The sequence below is a fragment of the Falco naumanni genome, chromosome 1 (genome assembly GCF_017639655.2).
Source record: "Falco naumanni isolate bFalNau1 chromosome 1, bFalNau1.pat, whole genome shotgun sequence".
NCBI classification, from domain to species: Eukaryota; Metazoa; Chordata; class Aves; order Falconiformes; family Falconidae; genus Falco; species Falco naumanni.
The window spans coordinates 66,564,322-66,583,229 of record NC_054054.1 but is presented as its reverse complement, the minus strand read 5'-3'; the positions used below and the strand labels follow the sequence as shown (position 1 = coordinate 66,583,229).

The following is an 18,908-nucleotide window of genomic DNA, read 5'->3' as shown; positions in this document are numbered from 1 at the left end:
GAAACCTGACGCCTCCAGCGCCGGATTGCTTGCCGTTTCCATTTTGGTTTGGGTTTCAGAGAATAACCACTGTGGAGTCTTTTCCTGTTGCACCAGAAGAGATGGCTGGGGCTCTCCTGAGTCCAGCAACCCTCTCTCTTCAAAGGAAGCTGGAGTGAGCAAGCAACTATCAACACACCAAACCACACTGGCTGGCTCTCAGTGACAACCTCCAAAATCAGTGCGGCCAGCAGGACAGAGGACCAAGCACTGCCGAAATGAGCTAGCTGAATGCCAAAAGGAGGAAAGGACCAGGAGTATAACCAAAGAGAGGAGGGATGACAATACTCTGAGTTGCCGACCAGGGTTGTGGGAGTAAGTGGTAGATGAGACCAATACATCGTGGCCATGGAAATTCTGCTTATTTTTCTAAAAACACTGCAGTAATAAAGATATAAAGGTGGACACAGCAATGAAAGCTGTGACCCTGGCTTCATTTCACAGGAATAGGAGCCAAATATTATACCAGGAGGCTGATGACCATGCCTAACAGTGTCTGGACACCATGCGAGGAAGGGTACCTGACAACTAATAAACCCGTTTTCCCCGCAAAGTCTAATAGCTGTTGATCTCTGTTCTTCAGAATCCATGTAATGGTCCACACCCATCTCCTGTAGCCTTTGCTGCTACAGACGTGAGCAGTGTGATGGTCAAACTAAAACATTTGAGTTCCACCAACAAGGCAGAGTTAATGTGCCAGGTGCTGCACCATAGGTTGACGATACTGCCGGAGCAAACAGACTTGTCACATCGGCTAGGAATTAAATCATCACCAATGCAACACGCCACAGAATGTCCCATAGTTGGGTACTTGGCTCAGCAAACACCTCCAAGAGGACTTACTAAGGGCGTGCAGTTCTGTGAAGCAGGTCAAGAAAAGCTAAGCTTTATCCTCTGCAAAGGAAAATGTTGCTCTCCAATGCTTCTCCCGTGCGAGAATTAGCACTGAAAATCATAGGAAAAGTAGACCTACAAACCAGCTCAATGTAGCGGCTTGGCCAGGGATCTTGTTCTCAAGAACTCTCTCTCTCAGATGAGTTACTGCTCATGCAGCGACAGCTGTGTTTCATCTGGGCTTTTCCTGGGAGCAAACCCTGGTAACCTTAGCATTTGTGCTTCAGCAGTCCAGCGCCTGCGTCCAGGTGAAGCACAAAGCATCTTCCTAAAGGCATGAGCAGGATAACGGGACACACATCACCCCCAGTGAACTGATGAGTGTACTGATCTGCAGCAAGAGCTCAAACAGCTAGAATTTCTTTGCTTGCTGACAGAGGCTATAAAGGGAACAGAAACTCATTAAGGTAGCGGAAGATATTTGAGTACATGGCACCAGCAAACAGCATCAGTAGCTAGCATGCCTCATTCTCTGAAAACTGCGTTTATAGCTTAGCTGTTTTAATGAGAGTGATGCATTACAGCACCGCAACGGCTGCCCAGAGGAAGAAAGATAGCATGGATGCTGCTGAGAGGTCAGGAATTCCACAAGGAATCCTCCCTCTTCCCTGCCTTTCTGGAGAAGGGTGAGAACCAGAGCTAGCCATGCCAGGATCCTGTTACGTCCATGATGGCTTGAACAGGGACTTCTCTAGACCTAGGCATTTCCCTTGCAGAAAGTGACCTACCCAACAATGGGAATGGCACAGCACTGACACAGCCATCTCAACTCCATACAAGCACAGAGAGGAGTCACACCACTCCAAAAGCAGGGTGCAAATTCCCAGACAGCTGAAGTATCAGGATTAAAAAAAAAAAAAAAAAAAGGCAAAAAAGGAGGGGAAAAAAAAAAAAGAAAAAAAAAACCTGATGTCTACAGCAGCCAGGTATGACAACCACCGCACCATGTGTAAAGAGTCCTCTGGAGTATGGAAGCATGTGTGAAGCACTTTTCTTGTAAGAACCGGAAGGGACCACAGTCTACCTTTGTCATACTGATGAAGAAAAATCACTCAGTTATGCGTAAAACAAATGAGCAAGTGGATCATCATGTAAAGAACACTGAATACTCAGGAAAAAAGTATGTAAAAATATTTTTTCTTTTAAAGAAGTAAACAAGGTATCTATAATTCCTAAACAACTGGTTGTTTCTGGTCACCAAGACTTCCAGAAGTCATAGAAGTAATTTCCTCTTCCATCACTTCTACACACAAATTAAAAAGGTAACATTAATTATGCCATTTTTTCAACTGCCCATCAGTTCCTCAGCCTTGAATTAACCAGACTAAATCAAATTAACAAAATGACTGTGAAGACAACAGTTGCTCTGAAACAGTGGAACACAGTACTCCCAAAATGGTCTCAATGTTTCAATCAACACTGTCTCTAAGCATTTAACCAATTATCTCCTGCATTTTGATTCTGTATATTTTAAACCTTCAGTAGACAGGAACACCTTTGAATTACTTCATTTAACACAAATTACTAAACAGATTACAGTAAGATTGGGCTGTATTACAAGGTTGTTTCTTTCAAATCTGAAGTACTAGAGTTTAAAAAAAACAAACCACAATCCTTTCCAGATTTAAAATTTTCTCAACCAAGCAAAAAAGTATTTTCCATTCTCCAAAGTAATCCAGAATGTAGATCATACTGTTCACTAATGTACATTCAATCTGGGATACACTAGTGTCACTAATCTAATGTGAAATTCAGGTATCCTTCTGTATCTACTTTAAAATACATTCATCAGTTACTGACAAATATATTTAAAATATGAAAAAATTACATATGGACCCACTGGCTACCATACTAATCCTGGGTTTTATTTTGCCTAGGATTTTTCTACAGTTTATTCAGAAAACATAAAGTAATTGCATAAACTCAGAGGCACAGTTCTCCATCGAGAAAGTCTTCCACAAGAACATGCCAAAAACCCACACCAAGAGTGCCTCACGGGTCAATCTAAAGAAAGCAAATACCATGTAAGGAGTAATGCTGGAAGAAACACTAGGTGAACACAGAGGCAGCAGAGGTAATGCAAAGAAAACAGAAATGTGCAATTTACTTGTTCCAGTCAACAACAGTAACTAAAGTTTATTGAATTCAGTTTCAGCAGCTAAAAATCCATGAAAACATTTTTATACGATACAGACAATACTATCCCATATGCAAATTTCTATCAAAGTAATAATATAAGCTAGGATTTTCTCACAGTCATTGTGATTTACTTATCAATTAGTACAATAAAACCTATTTTGAAATATAAATATTACTAAGTGCAAATAGTTTTTGTATCCAATTGTAATTTAGCTGTTCAGTTATATGGAAAAATCTAAGTAAAGAGACTGAAAAAAATATAACTGTTAGCTACAAAAATAGCTGGACAGATTTTCAGCCACTGTCTCTCAACTGTTCCCTTTATATCCACTGTAAAACTATTTCCAACACACTAATCACATCTGTTCAGAAGAAACTAAAATTATATGATTTCAAACTACATTCATTAGAAAAACAGTTCTTTAACAACTGCTTTTACTCTTCCATCTAATTATATACTCTTAAAGGCCAAATATTCAGTCAGTATGCAAAAATAACCATAGCCTTTTATTAAGGATAAAAGACCAGATAAGAGCTCATAACAAAAATAAAGATTCTTTTTGCCTCTACCAGCAATGCTGTCCAATATAGGAAATTACATTTAATTTTAAAATTATAAATACATATATGTCAAAGTCTTAGTACCTACATATCAAAGACTTACTACAATTAAGTCTGTTCACAGCATCTTAAGTTGCTGGACTGCATAGCTAGCATATCCTTGGAGATATGTCACGTAACAGCCAAGATTATCAAAAAACTACCCTTCTAAAAAGCTCTCCCCTAACCCAATACTAAGTAATCTGCACTTAAAACCCCACAGTCCTGCCAAGAAATCTTACCTATCTGGAATATTTTTGTGACCAACAGTCAAGTAAAAAAGATTGAGCTGATTAATATTTGATTCTGACATCTAAGGACAGCGTAAGAACAATACATTACAAGGTTACTTAAATTAGAGGACTAGCACTGTCTTTTTTTCTTTTGCCTATGCACCTGTCACACTTTTTATGCAAAGGCTGTTTATAAAATGCAAGCAAACCCCCTGATTTCCTCAACGGTCATGGTCTGATTTTCTCCATATTCAATGTATGTTTCTACAAAAGAACAAAATTGATTTCAAGTACAAAACAGCAGCTATCTAATCCACAAATAAAACTACAGCAGCGTTCTGCTCTTCCTAAAACAAGCCGGAAGCCATGATTATATTAAAGACACAGATGTGAGGGGATTTTTCAACTTCCAAACAGATATGCAAACAAAGTATTACAATCCAGGGGTGCAGGTAAATGAATAAGCAAGCAAACTACGTGATGTTTGTGCAGCGTCCTCTCAAATCCTGCAATCCCTTCTAGAAAGTCTGGGTCTACATCTCCCTCTTCTTTACTCATGTTCTTCTCACATGGCTTGGTCTCAGAAACTTTCCATGCCTGTAACGGAAACTTGAGCCAACTTCTTAAATGTATGATTTCTTCATCTCCACTCATCATCCACTTCTGTTTCTGAGAAGCTCCTCATCATGACACCTGTATCTCAAGAAGCAAAACAGGAAACATCACAGGGATGAAGCAAGGAAAGATGAATAATAATATGCCTCTGTGTCTTTAATAAAATCCCAACTTTCATTCAAGTTCCTTTTAGGAAATAAGAGTTCCTTTCACAAAAGCAAAGTTTTGCCAAACTAGGTATGTAAACAGCATGTGCCAAAATTCCAGTAACTAACGAAGTCTCCCAACTTGCACCTCCATTCCTGACATGACAAGCTGCAGAAATCCCATACCAGCCAGCCTTATATACTGGGGAAAACATCATCAGGTGCCAAGCTTGCAGAAGTAGTCTGCAGCAGCCAGCTTAACTGAAAGAAACCACTGACCCATCTACTAACTTATCTGCTACCAAAAACAATGCAAGTTATCTTTACCCAGGACCCATCTGTCCGAGTAAGTAGAGCTCCAGTCCACAACTGAGACCAAAAGCTAAGATGTAAGCCTCTCCTCTGCTTTCCCCATTCATTGCTCCTTAATCTACACAACTTCCACAGTAAGTTTGCATTTTTACACATTTATCGGGTACCGGAGGAGACACTTCCCCTGCATTACAGCAGTTTAACTACAAGGTGACAAAGGCCTAAGGTATTTTCAATGTGTCTTTGTCCCCAGAATCATATCATAAAGTTTGGCATTAGGGTGGAGGTGACTTGCCTATTTGTTTTTGACATCCAAAACTTGGGATCAAGCGGGCCCAAAGCCAACAGCAACACTGTTCGGAGTCTAACAACACAGTGGCAGAGAGATGACTCATCCGCAAAATGGAGACACAGCCATCTTGCATCCAAACAAGCAGCCCAAACCATTTTTGTCTCATGATTTTGCTGGAATGCTGAACAAGGGCATGCAGGAGAAATGATTTCTGCAGCCTCCTCAGCCATGAAGCCTTCAAGACAGATAAGCAGGCACCAAACCCATTCTACCAGCCAGCTCTCAGTAAGACAGGAGGATGAAAGCAATTTTATCTCTCCCTTTTAGGGTTAAGGTCATCTTTAAATAAGCATTAGCACCAAAATCTCTTCCTAGCAGAGGCAGAGCAGATCCTACCTCTTATCAGATACTATCTCAAATTCTCGGAATTCCACCTCCCATCTGAAATATCTTCCTTTCTTCTGCAAAAGCACTCCACAGCAGCATGCTCCACACACAGGGTACACTTCACTCAGAAAGACAGCATAGTCCTTCCCCAACTCCTCCCAGCAAAACGACAGGTCACTTTGTGTCTTATGCTAGCAACGAAAGACAGCTGTAGGGACAGAGTCCCATCTGAGCACAAAAAGCCTTGGCTTTGGTTCTCGCACACTGCAGCAGAGAAGATAACTAAGCCTTGGACAGTCAAAGGAAGAAACCCTCGTGACAGTGCTCTGGGTATTGCAGAAACAATAGCTGTTAAGTAACCGGACATTTACTTGCTGTGCAGGGATTATATGTCAAAGAAAAATACATATTCCCTCTACCCTGAACTCTTGAAGAAGTCCTTACCCTGTGAAGTGCTTAGGAGGCAAACAGTCCTAAAAGCCAGTGGCTCAGCAATCATACCTGCTATTGAGAAGCATGCTACTGCCTACTCCGGAAAGGCAACTCAGATTTCAGGAGCTTACAGAGCACAAAAGCAGATGCAGCCACACATGTCCTATAGCAGAACATCCAGAACATGTCCAGATACCATCCAATTCTTTTATACCACAGTGATCCTTAACCTTTTATCATGGCGACCACTGTCTACAAGAAACAGAAACCACAATTTCACTGTTCCATAATCATCAAAACTCCATATTCTCCCTGAGCACCAGAAATTAACTGCAGACAAGTAGCTCAATTTATTATTGACATCCTCACTCATTAATCAGGTGTCTACACTCAGCATATACACTATACGGAGTACAAGACATGCAGGCTGCTCACTGTTGCAGGCAGAAAGAGAGCTGCAAAGAAAGATTAATAATTGTCAAAAAGATCTGACGCTGGCTGTCATCTGAAACAACCGAGGAATTTTCAATTTTCTTTTGAAGAGACAATTTACTGGTAGGCTGGTACTTCTAACTTTGATCTTCATAACGGCCAACACCAGCAGAAGAATTTTGTAGCTCAATAACAAAGCACTGAAACCTTCCAGACTGTTAACTCAATTACAGTGTTTTGGCAAGGAAGCCTTCCCCTTATACCTTAGGGAAAGTCTTAAGATTAAACAGTGCGTGTTTTAAAGGCACACGTGCCTCGATTATTTGGTATAACTGTTCATGCACCTCACTGCTTTGAGAGTGTTCCATGGCAACTTGCTTGGAAAAATGATACTTTTCCTTGTTTCCCAAGGAAACAATAGTTACATAACCACACCAACTGTCCCATGCACAGAAACATAAATTATAAGGCAAATTTCAAGCTAATCTGATGGAAATGGATAGAGATTTCACAAGTGCTCAATTCCTACAACAGGTTTGCAGAATAAATAACTGAGAAGCCCCGAGCAACGTGCCTCATTCACAAACATCAGGGAGACATCATGTTGTGATGAAATATACTTAAGAACTACAGGTCAGCGATAGGCTGCTCAGGCACTGTGTTGGGAAAATCAGGGACACTCACGGTACTGCTGTGTAATGGAAAGAAAGGAGGGAAGATGTTTAAGATACCACAGTGCCACCAAAACTGAGTAAGCTGCAGGAAACTCTCATCTTCATTAGTTCAGCTGCTCACAGAGCTACTTTTTAACCTACACAGTAATACAGCGACGCCTTATACACCCATCCATCTTTACGTGGGCTGCTGCTGACATGTTAGCAGGCACTTCTCAGGATTCATTAAAGGCACTTTGTCAACAGCTGTCCTCTTCTGTCAATGAGAAACTGGAGAAGCAGACATACACTGCAGTACAGGTAGCCTCAGAAAACCCTACAAAAAGTATAAATGCTTCTGAAATACTTTCAATGAGATCCTACCCAGGCAAGGTAAGCTAAGCAATGCCACAACAGGTCAGATCGCTGGTCCATCTGTTTGAGAATCCTGCCTCCTGTGATTGGGACCAGAGCCTTCAGAAGGCAGGACAGCTGGGGTAGTGAACAATGATGTAATTCACCCAAAGGGGAAATTCCTTCCTGACCTCATCAATTAGCATGAAGGTTTAATTTATTTGTAATCCTATTTACTGCAACTCTGGACATTGTCATTATATATATATGTGAATGTCTAGGTCTGCTTTGAATCCAACTAAACTTTTGGCCTCGGTAATATCATGTGGTATAATTATGCCAGGTTTCCAATGTACTGATTTTCAATTTCATTTCAACGTCCTTTTTCTTGCACTATGGGAACTAGCACTGCTATTAAACCACCTCTCTTCTCCTTCCGAGGGCTCCAGCACTGCTTTCACAGTAAGCTCCCATGCCATACTGTGCCCTGTTACAGAGCGGGAACACAATCTGAGGGTCTTTAAGGCAACAACCTAGCAACATCTATCAGTTATCCAGCAACATTTCTATCCGCTAAACTTCTGGAATCTGCTGGAAGCTGGCAGCTCCACCAGAATTACAGTAGGCCTCTCTACCATATCTTGCAAGCTCATTTTTCAGGTTGTTTTCCACTCCAGAGCTGCTACCCTTACAAGCAAACTGTTTTGCCCAGTGTTGTGTTCTTTGAACCCCCTTGAGATGCTGATGAATTTAGTTATAAAAGAACAGACAAGAAGCATACCATGCTGGGCTTTTCAAAGTCACACAGGAACCTCTCCCTCTGAGCAAAGAATTCCCCTTCCACCTCCACGTCTGAATAAAGAACAACAGTGTCCAACCAAGCAAAACCAATCTCATTTTGCTCATGGCTGACGTTCCTGTGGGCCTCAGGTTCCTCTGTGAAGTAACTTTAGCCTGTGTTGTTACTCATGGATGAGTTCATGACATATTCATCATGACTATTATACCAAGTACTTATTAAAGCTTCAGTGTGATTAGTCACCGCTGTTCCTGCTCACACAACACTTGCAAGAGGCATCAAGGTATATAGCCACACCTTCATACAACAAATGTTGGGGGGGAGATGTATGCAAGCAGCAGACAAAGAAAGGAGACTCCTAAAGCAAACTTGAGGTTCTGGATCCTCTTGTCTCCCCAAAACATAGTCCTGTTTACAGTAACTATTTGGGCTTCATTTTCTTATCCCAGCCTCTGGAGCTAAAACTTTGGACCCCAGGCCACAGAACCTTAATCCTAAAGTTTTTAGGAGAGAAAAAGTACGTCTGACTGATCTCTTATGGTAAAATGGCCCCCCAGGGAGATGACAGAGCTTTTACAGCATCTGTGAGAAACACCACATAGCCATCACTGTTTTATTGCAACTGTTTTGATTACAGGCTTGGAACTGGTACATTATGGCAAGAGGACACTTCTTTGCCTCAACCAAAAACAAAATTACACGTTATCATCCCTCTTTAGAAAGATCTTCAAGCAAGCAACCGGTCAAGAGAAAACTCCTGTCACAGCCTATGGTCCATAAACAAACGGATCAAAATAGCACTAGCAGACATGGGAATAGGCACTGCTTTGCCAACTATTAGCTCATTAAGTAATACAACCACATGCAATTTTTTTCTATATTTGAGTATCACATACTGATTAGTCAATAAAATCACAGGTCTCATAATGGCAGTTAATTTGTCCCATTGCATACTTCTCAACGACCAACCCCCAAGCCATTTAATAGTTATGCAGCAGTCTTAGAAACTCTGTGCCAGAGTGATGATCTTAATACTTTCTAAGAGGCCATAAACACTTTCCTGTTCTTGTCTCACATGTATAAAGACAACATACTGAACAGAGTACTTCTACTATGCTCTTAGGCAACCCTCAAATTGTGGTCCAAGCCACAAGTTTCAGAGCACTGCCGTAACAGCATCTCCAGGACCTCTGATCAGCCATCAAGTGGTTTGCCTTTGGCATTTCAGAATTTGCTGAGGTCGAAAGAGAAGACAGTAATGATATAGAACAATTCTCCCATCAGCAGCGGTAAAAGAAATCTCTGAGGCCTTGAGTGCAATGCTTGCTCTGCTTTTGGGTCATTACTGAAGATGAAGTAAAAAAGATGGGATATTTTCTGTTTTGTCACACACAAACCCGGAATTTGGGTAAGGAAATCTTTTAACGGACTCAACAAAGGTATTTTTGGCTGCTAGAATTCTCAGTCTGTTGTGCTAAAAATAGCCTTAAATAAATGTACAAGCAGTACATACTTTGCCTAAGAAAAAATCCTCTGGCCACTTACAGATCATGTGAACTTAGTTAAGTTGAGCTGAGAACATCAATTATTCCAACCCTTATCTGACTGTAGATTTGGACCTATTTAGCAATGGCAATGCCACATATCACGCAAGATGAACCGCACCTCCTTACAAAAGTGAGGGAAAGTTCCTGCAAACAACAGTTGCTGCCATTCAACAAGATGGTCATGAAGAAAAGAGGTAAGATTGAAAAAGTCTGCACCTCTGCCTCTACCCTTCTGAACTTCCCTCTGCAAAGAAAAAGCAAGACTTCCTCATCTGTCAGTCTACCCTTCCTTCCATATTACAGCATAAAGAATTTGGACGCCTTCAACTATCACTCCCTAATGTCCACCAACCAAAGCTATAGAAGATGGTATTATTACCCACCCCTCCCCAATCAGTAAAAGGGTTCCCTAAGTTCTGTTCTTTTTTTACAACCAGTGTCACAGAAGTTGGTTCTAATATTGCTCATCAGAGCGTACACCATGATGGGAGCCACGACAAAACTGAGTTGTTCAAACATACAGAGTACTCTGTGCTGGGTAAAGTTCACAGCAGCTGTTCGAGTCCCAGAAAGACATCTGAGAGAAGCACCATAAATAACGAGATCACATGGAGTCTCCCATTGCACAACCAACATACATCTTCCCTGCTCAGGAATTTATGCTTCACACCCTATACTGTCAGTCAAGAGCATATTAGAAACTATGTTTTCAGGATGATCCAGAGGATACTTTGGAAAGTAATACAGCCCTCCTGCTGGCCAAGATTTTTCACCATACTCATTCTATTCCATTACAAAAAAGACAAATGCTTCTATAATCTGAAAATTTGTATTCTATAAACTGAAGGGGATTACTCCTTTGCAGACTCACAATATAAGTTTTTATTCGGATATGCAAATGTAAGTATTTTCTCAGACTCCAGTTTCAGCAAATCCTTAACTTGAGCAGCCCCTTATTAGGATTCTTAATTAATTAGACTGTTAAATTAAAATTAAACCCAGTTCTCCTAAAATATCTCATTCTTAGGCCTCTGCAAGGGGAGAACCACTTTTCAAAGCACTGCCTAGCTGTAATTGAGAAAGAAGATATACGGCTATTTTTTAAAAAAAAAAATTAAAAAAAATCTTTTTCTGAAGTTTTGCCACAAATTGCCTTCAAGGGCTTGGTTCAGAAATTCCAAATTCAGTTTATTGTTTTTCTCATTGAGAACTAACTCCTTTTAGCAATTCTGTTAACCTTGGAGTTTGAAGTTATTTTTTTTAAAGTAACGCCCAGAGTTTAGCTATTCCATAAAAAGATCAGGAATTATTTTTATTAAAGTAACACCCAAAGCTTAGACATTCCTTGCAAAAATCAGGCAAAGCACCTTCATTCTTAAAAAGGTTCCTAGCCTTTTCCTTGTAAACACAGATTTCACAGAGACAAGTAAGCGCTGAGTTTTATTGGCCTTTTTTTATCAGAGATTTGAAAAAAAGTATTATTAAGGCAAGATTCCTCTTGCCTAAAAAAATCCTGAGCCTTATGCTCTTAACACGACGTGGTTTTTTTCCTCCTCCCTTCTTGCCTTCTATTACAGAAGAAGCAGCACCAATTTACACTCACCAACATCAGATTTCTCATGAGACATTTGCACTGGCTTTGGGGTGTTCTACAAGTGGTCAGTATCTCTGGTCATATCAGTATCTGCCCCTTAGCCAGCAGGGAGTCCTGCCGATCCAGGCGACACCAATTTCAGATGGAGCTTGTTAGACTACAAGAAACTTTTTCTTAGCCCTTAACTCTTATTCCACAACAGAAACACAGCTGCAAAGTAAAGGATCTTACCTCCATTCTCAGAGGCCCGAGGCACTGAAACCTTCTGCTCTTCTGTGGCAGCCCTGTCTCAAGGACAGGATCAAGTGCTGCCTTTTTGTTTGAGTGACTATTTTAATAAATCAGGTGACATCAGCTAGGCTCCTTACCATGACTAAAACATGGTTTAATTGTTTGGAGGGGAAAGGGAACGCCTTTTGATCACTACTTCCGATTTGGAGTGTGAGCAACCATGCCTGAAGACTCCACTTTGTCAGCAAGCCTCCTCCAAATGCTATTGCTCTTTAGGCATCACAGGCCAAAGACATCACAGAGTTAATAACATGGTGCTTCCTCACCATCGAAGAGGGCACGTAGCGACAATTTTCAATCTCTTTAATGTAGAAATTAGGGCTGGGGCAAAATCTTTTCAATTCCTTGGAAAAAGAGGTTAGGTTGCAACATACCCACCTTTCTCTCTGTAGCGTGTATAATTTCAGCTTGCTCAATAGCAGCGGCACTCCTGAGTTCAGGAGAACTTTAAAAGGAGCAATTATGCTCACGGAAGTAAGCTAACGTGAATAAACTACCAGGCAACAAGGAGACATTCCAGAGCCCTGTGCTGTCACCAGGCTTTTAGCCAATGTTGCTTAAACATATATGCAAAATGTAAATTACAGAAAGATTCATCACAGGTTAGGATATTCTCAATGAATAATTTTGCACTGCGCTGAAGAAGCTTCCCTGCAAACTGCCCTCAGACGAAGGCACTGGGATCTTCTCCCTGCTTTCAGCGCTTCTACTGCTGTCAGCAGTAGAAGTGTACTGCAAAGGCTTCCCCTGCAGGTCTTCTTGATGGATGAGACAGTTTTGGAAGGGAAGTTTGACAGAAAGTTTAGCAGCACCTGAGCATCACACTCCTGAAATTCGTAACTCTTATGGCTATAAGACACCACAGCAGCTGCTACAGGCTACGTTCTCATCTGTACTCAGCTGGCACATGCCAATTCGTACTATCCAGACATGTAACACCGGACTGAAACTCAAAATCCTCATGGCACAGGGGAAGATATTTCCACTACAAGGCCCCCAGAGTTTACATCGTCTTCAGCTTTAAACAGTCACACTCATAGCTTAGAAATACTTAGAAATATTTAAGACCCTCTTGAGCCTTGCCACGGAATTCATAAAGCTCTGTCCAAAAAGCTTTGATCTTCTGTGCAGCGCTGAGTATAAAACCTAGCCAGCCACATATTAGTTATGAGGAGAGAGATGACTTTTCCACGATTTAACAGAAGATTATTGTTTTCGCATAAGATTAGAGAGCCATGGTTGTAACTCCACCTGAAGACTGCATTTACAAAGATCTGACTGTTGAGCAGCTCCCACGGACACAACAGAGCAGCCAGACTCTAAAAGACATCCAACTTACAGTTGAGAGGAACTTCTTAATGCTTTTTTTGTGGCACCTTATAGATGCAAAGGTTTAACTGCTTTGAAAGCTTCCCCTCACATGCTTTGTGTGATCAGACACCGCTAATTCTACATATCATAATAGCTTTTTAAACAGTATTGAGTAAACCAGAGAGATTTGCCTCTGTACAGCATTCTCAAAAATAAATGCAACTAAAGATAACTTTGGCACAATTCTTTTAAAGGTCATAAACAAGCTTTCTCCATCCAAGACATCTAATAATTCATCATGAACAAAGTTCCATGAGAGTTTGAGAATCCATTCCCGTGCACGCCTACAAGACCAACTACAACAAATGGACACAAAAAAAACCCAAACATCTATCGTCTCTGCCTCTGCTTTTAGGAATCAACTGTTTTATTACCAATTAAAGAAAGCACTTTTTCCCTATATGCAATATCATGAATTAATAGGTAAAAATCACTGCAGAAATCTGAGGTAAAATTAAAATCGCTGACTGCACCTTCCATCCCATCCCAAAGCATACTTGTACTGCAAAACTGAAATATAAAAACCCTAACAAAACATGGTATAGTTTTGCTGGGACAGAACTTCAATAGCTGCACTTGAGTCAGGAAAGCAAACCACTACCTGCCCTTCGCTCATGGCTCATGCAGCACTCTTCTAACACCCTAGCAAATCAAAAAGGTACAGGCCCTGGAAAATCTTTTGCTTTTGCTGTTTCTCATCAAAAATGCTTTATCTCAACAAGTAAGTTTGTAAGATACTTGTGCCACTACCTCAGGTCCACGAATACAAGCGGAGTTGCAAGCCACTCGAGATTTCTAAGCGCTTCATGGTGCTTCTAGCTCAGCTGAGAGGGAAATTGTAAAATTATTAGCTACAGACAGAATGACGCCTGGGTTTAGTAAACTGAAAAGATGCGGTTCATTCTGACATGCTGCTTTATTGACACGTGTGGAGCCGCAGCGGATGGCTGTGGAGGACAGCAGCCCCGGCGGGCGTCACAGAAGATGCGCCATTAGAAAGGCTTCGCCCCCGCGCTGCCCGCGCCCCGTGCCCGCTCGGGGGGCAGGGCTGGCGGGAAGGGCGGCCGCGTCTCGGCACAGCCAGGGGCGCCGCGCCGGGACAGCGCTGCGGCGGCCGCGGGGCGCAGGCGGGCAGAGGACGCAGAGAGCCCTCCCGCGGGGGACGGCGGGGACAGCCCGCCCGGCCCGGCCCGGCAGCGCGCAGCCTGCCCGCGGGCCTCCAGCGGGGCCGCAGCCGGCGCCGGCCGCCCCCTCCCGGCCCCGGCCCCGCCCCCGCCCGCGCTTTCTCCTCAGGCGGCCCCTTCCCGCCTCACAACGGCCCCCGTGCGCCGCCCCCCTTCCCTCAGCGCGGACGGGGCGAGGGGAGCGGCGAGAACGGGGCGCCCCCGCGCGCGTGCCCCGCCACGGCCCCACTCACCGCCCGGCGGCTGTCCCCCGGCCTCCGAGCAGCAACGACGGCGACAGCGGCGGCAGCAGCAACCGGCGCGGCCCGGAGGCGGAAGCGGCGGCAGGAAGTGAGGTCGGCGCGGGGCAGGAAGGGCGCCGCTTCCGCGGAGCGGATAGGGCCGGGCGGGCAGCGGCGCCCCGGGGGCTCGGTCGGAGGCGGGTCTCTGGCCCGCCTAGGTACCGCTAAGTAACGGGGAGACGCCGCGGAGCCCGGAAGACCTCGGGGGAGGCAGTGGCCGGGCAGCGGCCCGGCGCTCCCGCGCGCTCCGAGGGCTCCCTGCTCCCCGTCGCAGCGGGGGAGCGGCGCTGCCTCCCACCAGCCCTCGGCCCCGCCGCGTTGCCCTTCTCCTCTGTTACACGCGGGGAGCCGCCGGCAGGGGCCACCGGCTTCACCCGAAAAAGCCCCTTTTCACGGGGGAAACCTGCTGAGCCGCCTTCTGCCGTGGTCCGTGCGGCCCCGGTCATGTTTTACTGTCCCTACAGACGCTAAGGTACAGATAATTTCAATCTAATAAACCAGATTTGGTGAACAAAGCCACATCTGCTCTTATCTGAATAGAACTGCAGTGCTATTTACTCCCAAGATTTAATGTATTTTAGCACAGAATTAGAAAAAAATCCCTCTTTCTGGCCACACGCTCCCAGCTCTCCGTGCTGTTTGTTGGCATTCTGTTGACCATTCTGCCCCCTCAAAGTCGTGTAACGTTAGGAATTACAGCATGATACATCTTCGAGTAGTTTTCATGATCAGGTGCTTTTATTAAGAAATTTCTGCAGTATTCTTTGAATTCACTGATTTTGTGATTTACCTAGAAAGAAAAAAGTAACTGGTGTGTGATGTCTCTTCTGGATAAGCCATCACCTTAGACAAGTTTTTATAGGCAATCCCACTCTTTAAAGCAATTTGACTAACCTAACCACCTTTGCTGTTAACATTAGAGTACTGGCCTTAAGCATCTTCTAGACCTGCAGTTCACTGCGTACTTCTTCGTTTCTCCAGGAAAGGTTCACAGTATTGCATACACAACCCCCATATAAACAGAGAGCAGAACATTTCTGCACTACTGCCAGCCACAAGCCAAGCTCTCAAAGGTGTTCACCTTCACTAGGCAGTAAGGCCACAGTATCTTCATTCACATTTACCGAACGCATTTCGCAAATTCAACAATGCGTGATCAAGGAACAAAAGGGTTTCTGAGCAGATAGGTACTGCCTTGCTTTCTCCAGGGTCCTGTTACCAGAGAAGGTAGGAGCTTATTTCCAAGGTGCTAGCTGAGAAAGAAATAATTTAAAACTGCGCTTCTCTACCCTCAGAGGTTTCTCTGAGCACGTCTGTGCTGTGTTGGGTACTTTCACGCTGAATGTTTCAGCAGGCACTCTGTTTACTTCACGGGGCTCAGAGAAAAGCTACTGAGAACAAAGTTTTTAGGAGAGTCCTCTTCCTTTCCCCCTTGCCTTCAGCTATGTATCGATTAAAAGGCGTTGAAAATAGCTCCACACTGGCTGTTATCATCAGCACTGGAAACATATCCTGAGTTCCTACAATTGTGGGCTTCATTCCACTGAGAGCTGTACACTTTCAGTCTGTTTTGGTGGCTGCTGCTGCTGTTCATACTTCCTTGCTGAAAAAAAGAAACACCGATCAACACTGATTATACCGTTTATTATATATATGTGTGTGCATGTATACACGTATACATATAACAATCAAGAAACAGACTTAAGGTTAGAGAATGTAATTTCACCACTTAGCCACACAAGGGGAAGTTTCAGTCACTGCATGGAACTAGCCCTGGAGCGTACAGCCTTGGAAAGGCTGAACAGCAGGGTCATAGCAAAATGTCAGTAAGTTAATGGCAGAGAACTATTATTCCATTTGGGTCCTTTCATTTAAAAAAAAAATATCAAAGACTATGGCTTCAGAAGTATTATTAGAGATGACCTGAACGACTCAGTCACACAACTGATCTCCACATCACTCATCTCCTCCACAACAAGCCACAAGCTAACAACTACACTGACTTCAAAATTAATCTGGTTAGCAAGGCAAAGGAAGATCAAAGAGTTGTATGCGGTGGAACAAACACCGACAATGAATGCCAGCAGGCATTCCTTGGTAGGAAGCACATACATTTTTGTTCCTACAGAATGCAGTGGCCTGGTTTGAGAATCTTTATATTTAAAAGGTTTCATCTCATTAAGTATTTCTTCTAGGCCTGCATGTACGGCAGATGTGAAGCAAGTGCAGGTGTTTCTCTGAACTGGACCTCTGGAGTATCAGAGGCATGGAGATCCTGACCTTCAACATTAAGATAGGAGTGTTAACAGTTGTTGCCAAAGTAAAATTCTCATTTATTCTCAATTTATGAAGTTGAATTACTGGTGATTTCCCAGGCCTCTCAACTATTACAAATCCATCCATATTTGGACAATATTCAGACATTCCCATGTATTTTTAACTTCAACACTGAATTCGTTTTGACAGCTCTAAGAGAATCACGTGGCTGTTCCCTCACTTCGCACCTCCTCACGCCTCAACCCTGCGACCCACGTTCCTGCAGAACGCCTGCTCCCTACATGGTGCTGCAGGACAGAGGCTCTGCCCTAGTGTCCCCACCGCACGAGAACGGGCAGGGCTCGAGGCCACCCCTACAGGAACCGTCCTCGGTAACCCGCAGGCCCAGCGAGCCCCCTCGTTTCCCGACTCACCGATGGAGTACATTTCCAGCTGCTGCCGCAGGCGAATCTTCTTCATACTGTCGTAGAAGTTCGGCTCGGGCGGCGTCTCGGCGGCTGGGGGCAGGGTGAAGATGCGCATGATCCTCCTCTTGTTCCTGCGAGGGGGCAAGGCGGTGAGAGGCCTGGCCCGGCACGGCCCGGCACGGCTACACGTGGGGCCGGCGCGGCCGCTTCCCGGCGGGAGCCCTCGCCCCGCCCCCCGCGGCCTCCCCCCCAACCCCCGCAGCCCCCCCTCACCGCCGCGCGTAGACGAGGAGGGCGAGGCTGGCCAGCACCACCAGCAGGTAGACGTTGGTGGCCTCGTTCCACGCCTCATGCACCGAGTAGTCGATGGCGCTGCTGTCGCCCAGCGCCGCCGAGCCGCCGCCGCCCACCCCCCCGGCCGCCGCCGCCGCCGCCGCCGCCATGGGGGAGAACGGCCGTTAGGGGCGGCCCCGTGGCGGCGGGAAGTGACGTCAGGCGGGCCGTCGGGGCCGGGGTGAGGTGCCGCGCCTCGGCCTCTCTGCCGCCGGCACGGGGAGGCCCGGGGAGAGCGGTGAGTGGCCTCGGGCCGCAGCCCCCCTGCCCTGCCCACAATCTGTTCCCCCTCTAGCTACGAGTCGCTGCGGGAGAAGACATAAGCGGGTGGCGACACGGGCACGGGGGGTGGCACAGCCTTCCAGCGCCAGAGGGGACGCCGGCGAGTGGGCAAGGGGGGTGAATGCAGCAGCTCGGAAAGCCTGGCAGCCGCGGGGTCAAAAGCACCTTCGCCCGCCTGGGCTGGTGCTGGCTCTGCGGCCGTGGAATCGTGGGATGTAGCTTAGCAGCACGTGGTGTTGAGAGGAAAAGAGGTTCAGATGGTTACAAGCCTTCACTTTCCACACAGGGACTAAATTTGACAGTTCAGGTTGTCAAAATAGAAACAGCACTTCTTGAAAAAATACTGCCTTTTTTTTTTTTTTTTTTTTTTTTTTTTCCCTAATGTGCCATAATGGGAGCTGCTGGATATTAGATGCTGGAGCAACATAGCTTGCACCTATGCTCCATATGCTCCTGAGGCCAAAAAGCACAAATCTAGGATCATACTTTGGCAGAAAAGGTGGAGCAGAGCAAGTGTTTCAGTTTAGAAACTTGAAAAGTCTGAACTGCTAAATGACATGCAGATTAACTAGACAGCAGGTTTTCTAACACATATACACACTTTTATTGTACTGCCTGATGTGGCATGTTTGAGCTACGCACAGGTTAGGTGTGCTGTGCTTTATCCTCTCCTGCTTCCTTCAATCCACCTCTGGCCCTGATACCTCTTTTTACCACATCTTCCTTCAGATACTAGAACTATTACAATATAGACATTACAGATACAGTTCATCTCCCTTTGCTTTTACGCATATGTGGGGTATGTGCTTATGTTACAGTTATTTTTCTTCACCCTCTGTACAACAATATGGGAGAAAACCCAAGTGTTTTTAGTGCATGATTTATCTAACCTATGCCAAACATTCAGAGCGAGTCCTCCTGTGCCTGGGGAGTGCTCTGACCCCTTACTGAGTAGAGGGATTCTAAGCATCTCACTTGTATGGCACTCACTTCGCAAATGTCCAACTGGCCTGG

At 44.6% G+C, this 18,908-nt stretch overlaps 2 protein-coding genes across 7 annotated transcripts in view; both read right to left on the bottom strand.

The window, feature by feature from the left end:
- SLC20A2 (solute carrier family 20 member 2) overlaps nucleotides 1-14,655 on the bottom strand; it is a 59,010-nt gene extending 44,355 nt beyond the window's left edge. For 5 of the 6 annotated variants that reach the window (XR_005828402.1, XM_040597518.1, XM_040597557.1 and 2 more), the window contains exons 1-2: nucleotides 14,548-14,655; nucleotides 13,881-13,954 (exon numbers count right to left, since the gene is read on the bottom strand). The gene's annotated coding sequence lies outside the window, so the exon portion shown is untranslated. The remainder of the gene's footprint in view (nucleotides 1-13,880; nucleotides 13,955-14,547) is intronic. The other variant, XM_040597527.1, reaches the window with a different exon arrangement.
- Nucleotides 14,656-15,311: 656 nt separating this feature from the next.
- SMIM19 (small integral membrane protein 19) lies at nucleotides 15,312-17,767 on the bottom strand. The gene is made up of 3 exons (XM_040597506.1): nucleotides 17,553-17,767; nucleotides 17,286-17,410; nucleotides 15,312-16,198 (listed from the first exon to the last, which is right to left on the bottom strand). The coding sequence occupies exons 1-3, from the start codon at nucleotides 17,720-17,722 to the stop codon at nucleotides 16,131-16,133; spliced, it is 363 nt and encodes a 120-aa protein (XP_040453440.1). The 5' UTR covers nucleotides 17,723-17,767; the 3' UTR covers nucleotides 15,312-16,130.
- Between the last annotated feature and the right edge of the window lie 1,141 nt (nucleotides 17,768-18,908).

Bases quoted from the DNA above. Each gene is read 5' to 3' on its own strand.
- SMIM19 (XM_040597506.1), bottom strand. From the start codon at position 17,722: ATGGCGGCGGCGGCGGCGGCGGCGGCCGGGGGGGTGGGCGGCGGCGGC. The intron at 17,411-17,552 runs GTGAGGGGGGGC...GCCCCCTCGCAG, and splicing joins CTCCTCGTCTACGCGCGGCG to GAACAAGAGGAGGATCATGC. The intron at 16,199-17,285 runs GTGAGTCGGGAA...TCTTTTTTTCAG, and splicing joins GCTGGAAATGTACTCCATCG to CAAGGAAGTATGAACAGCAG.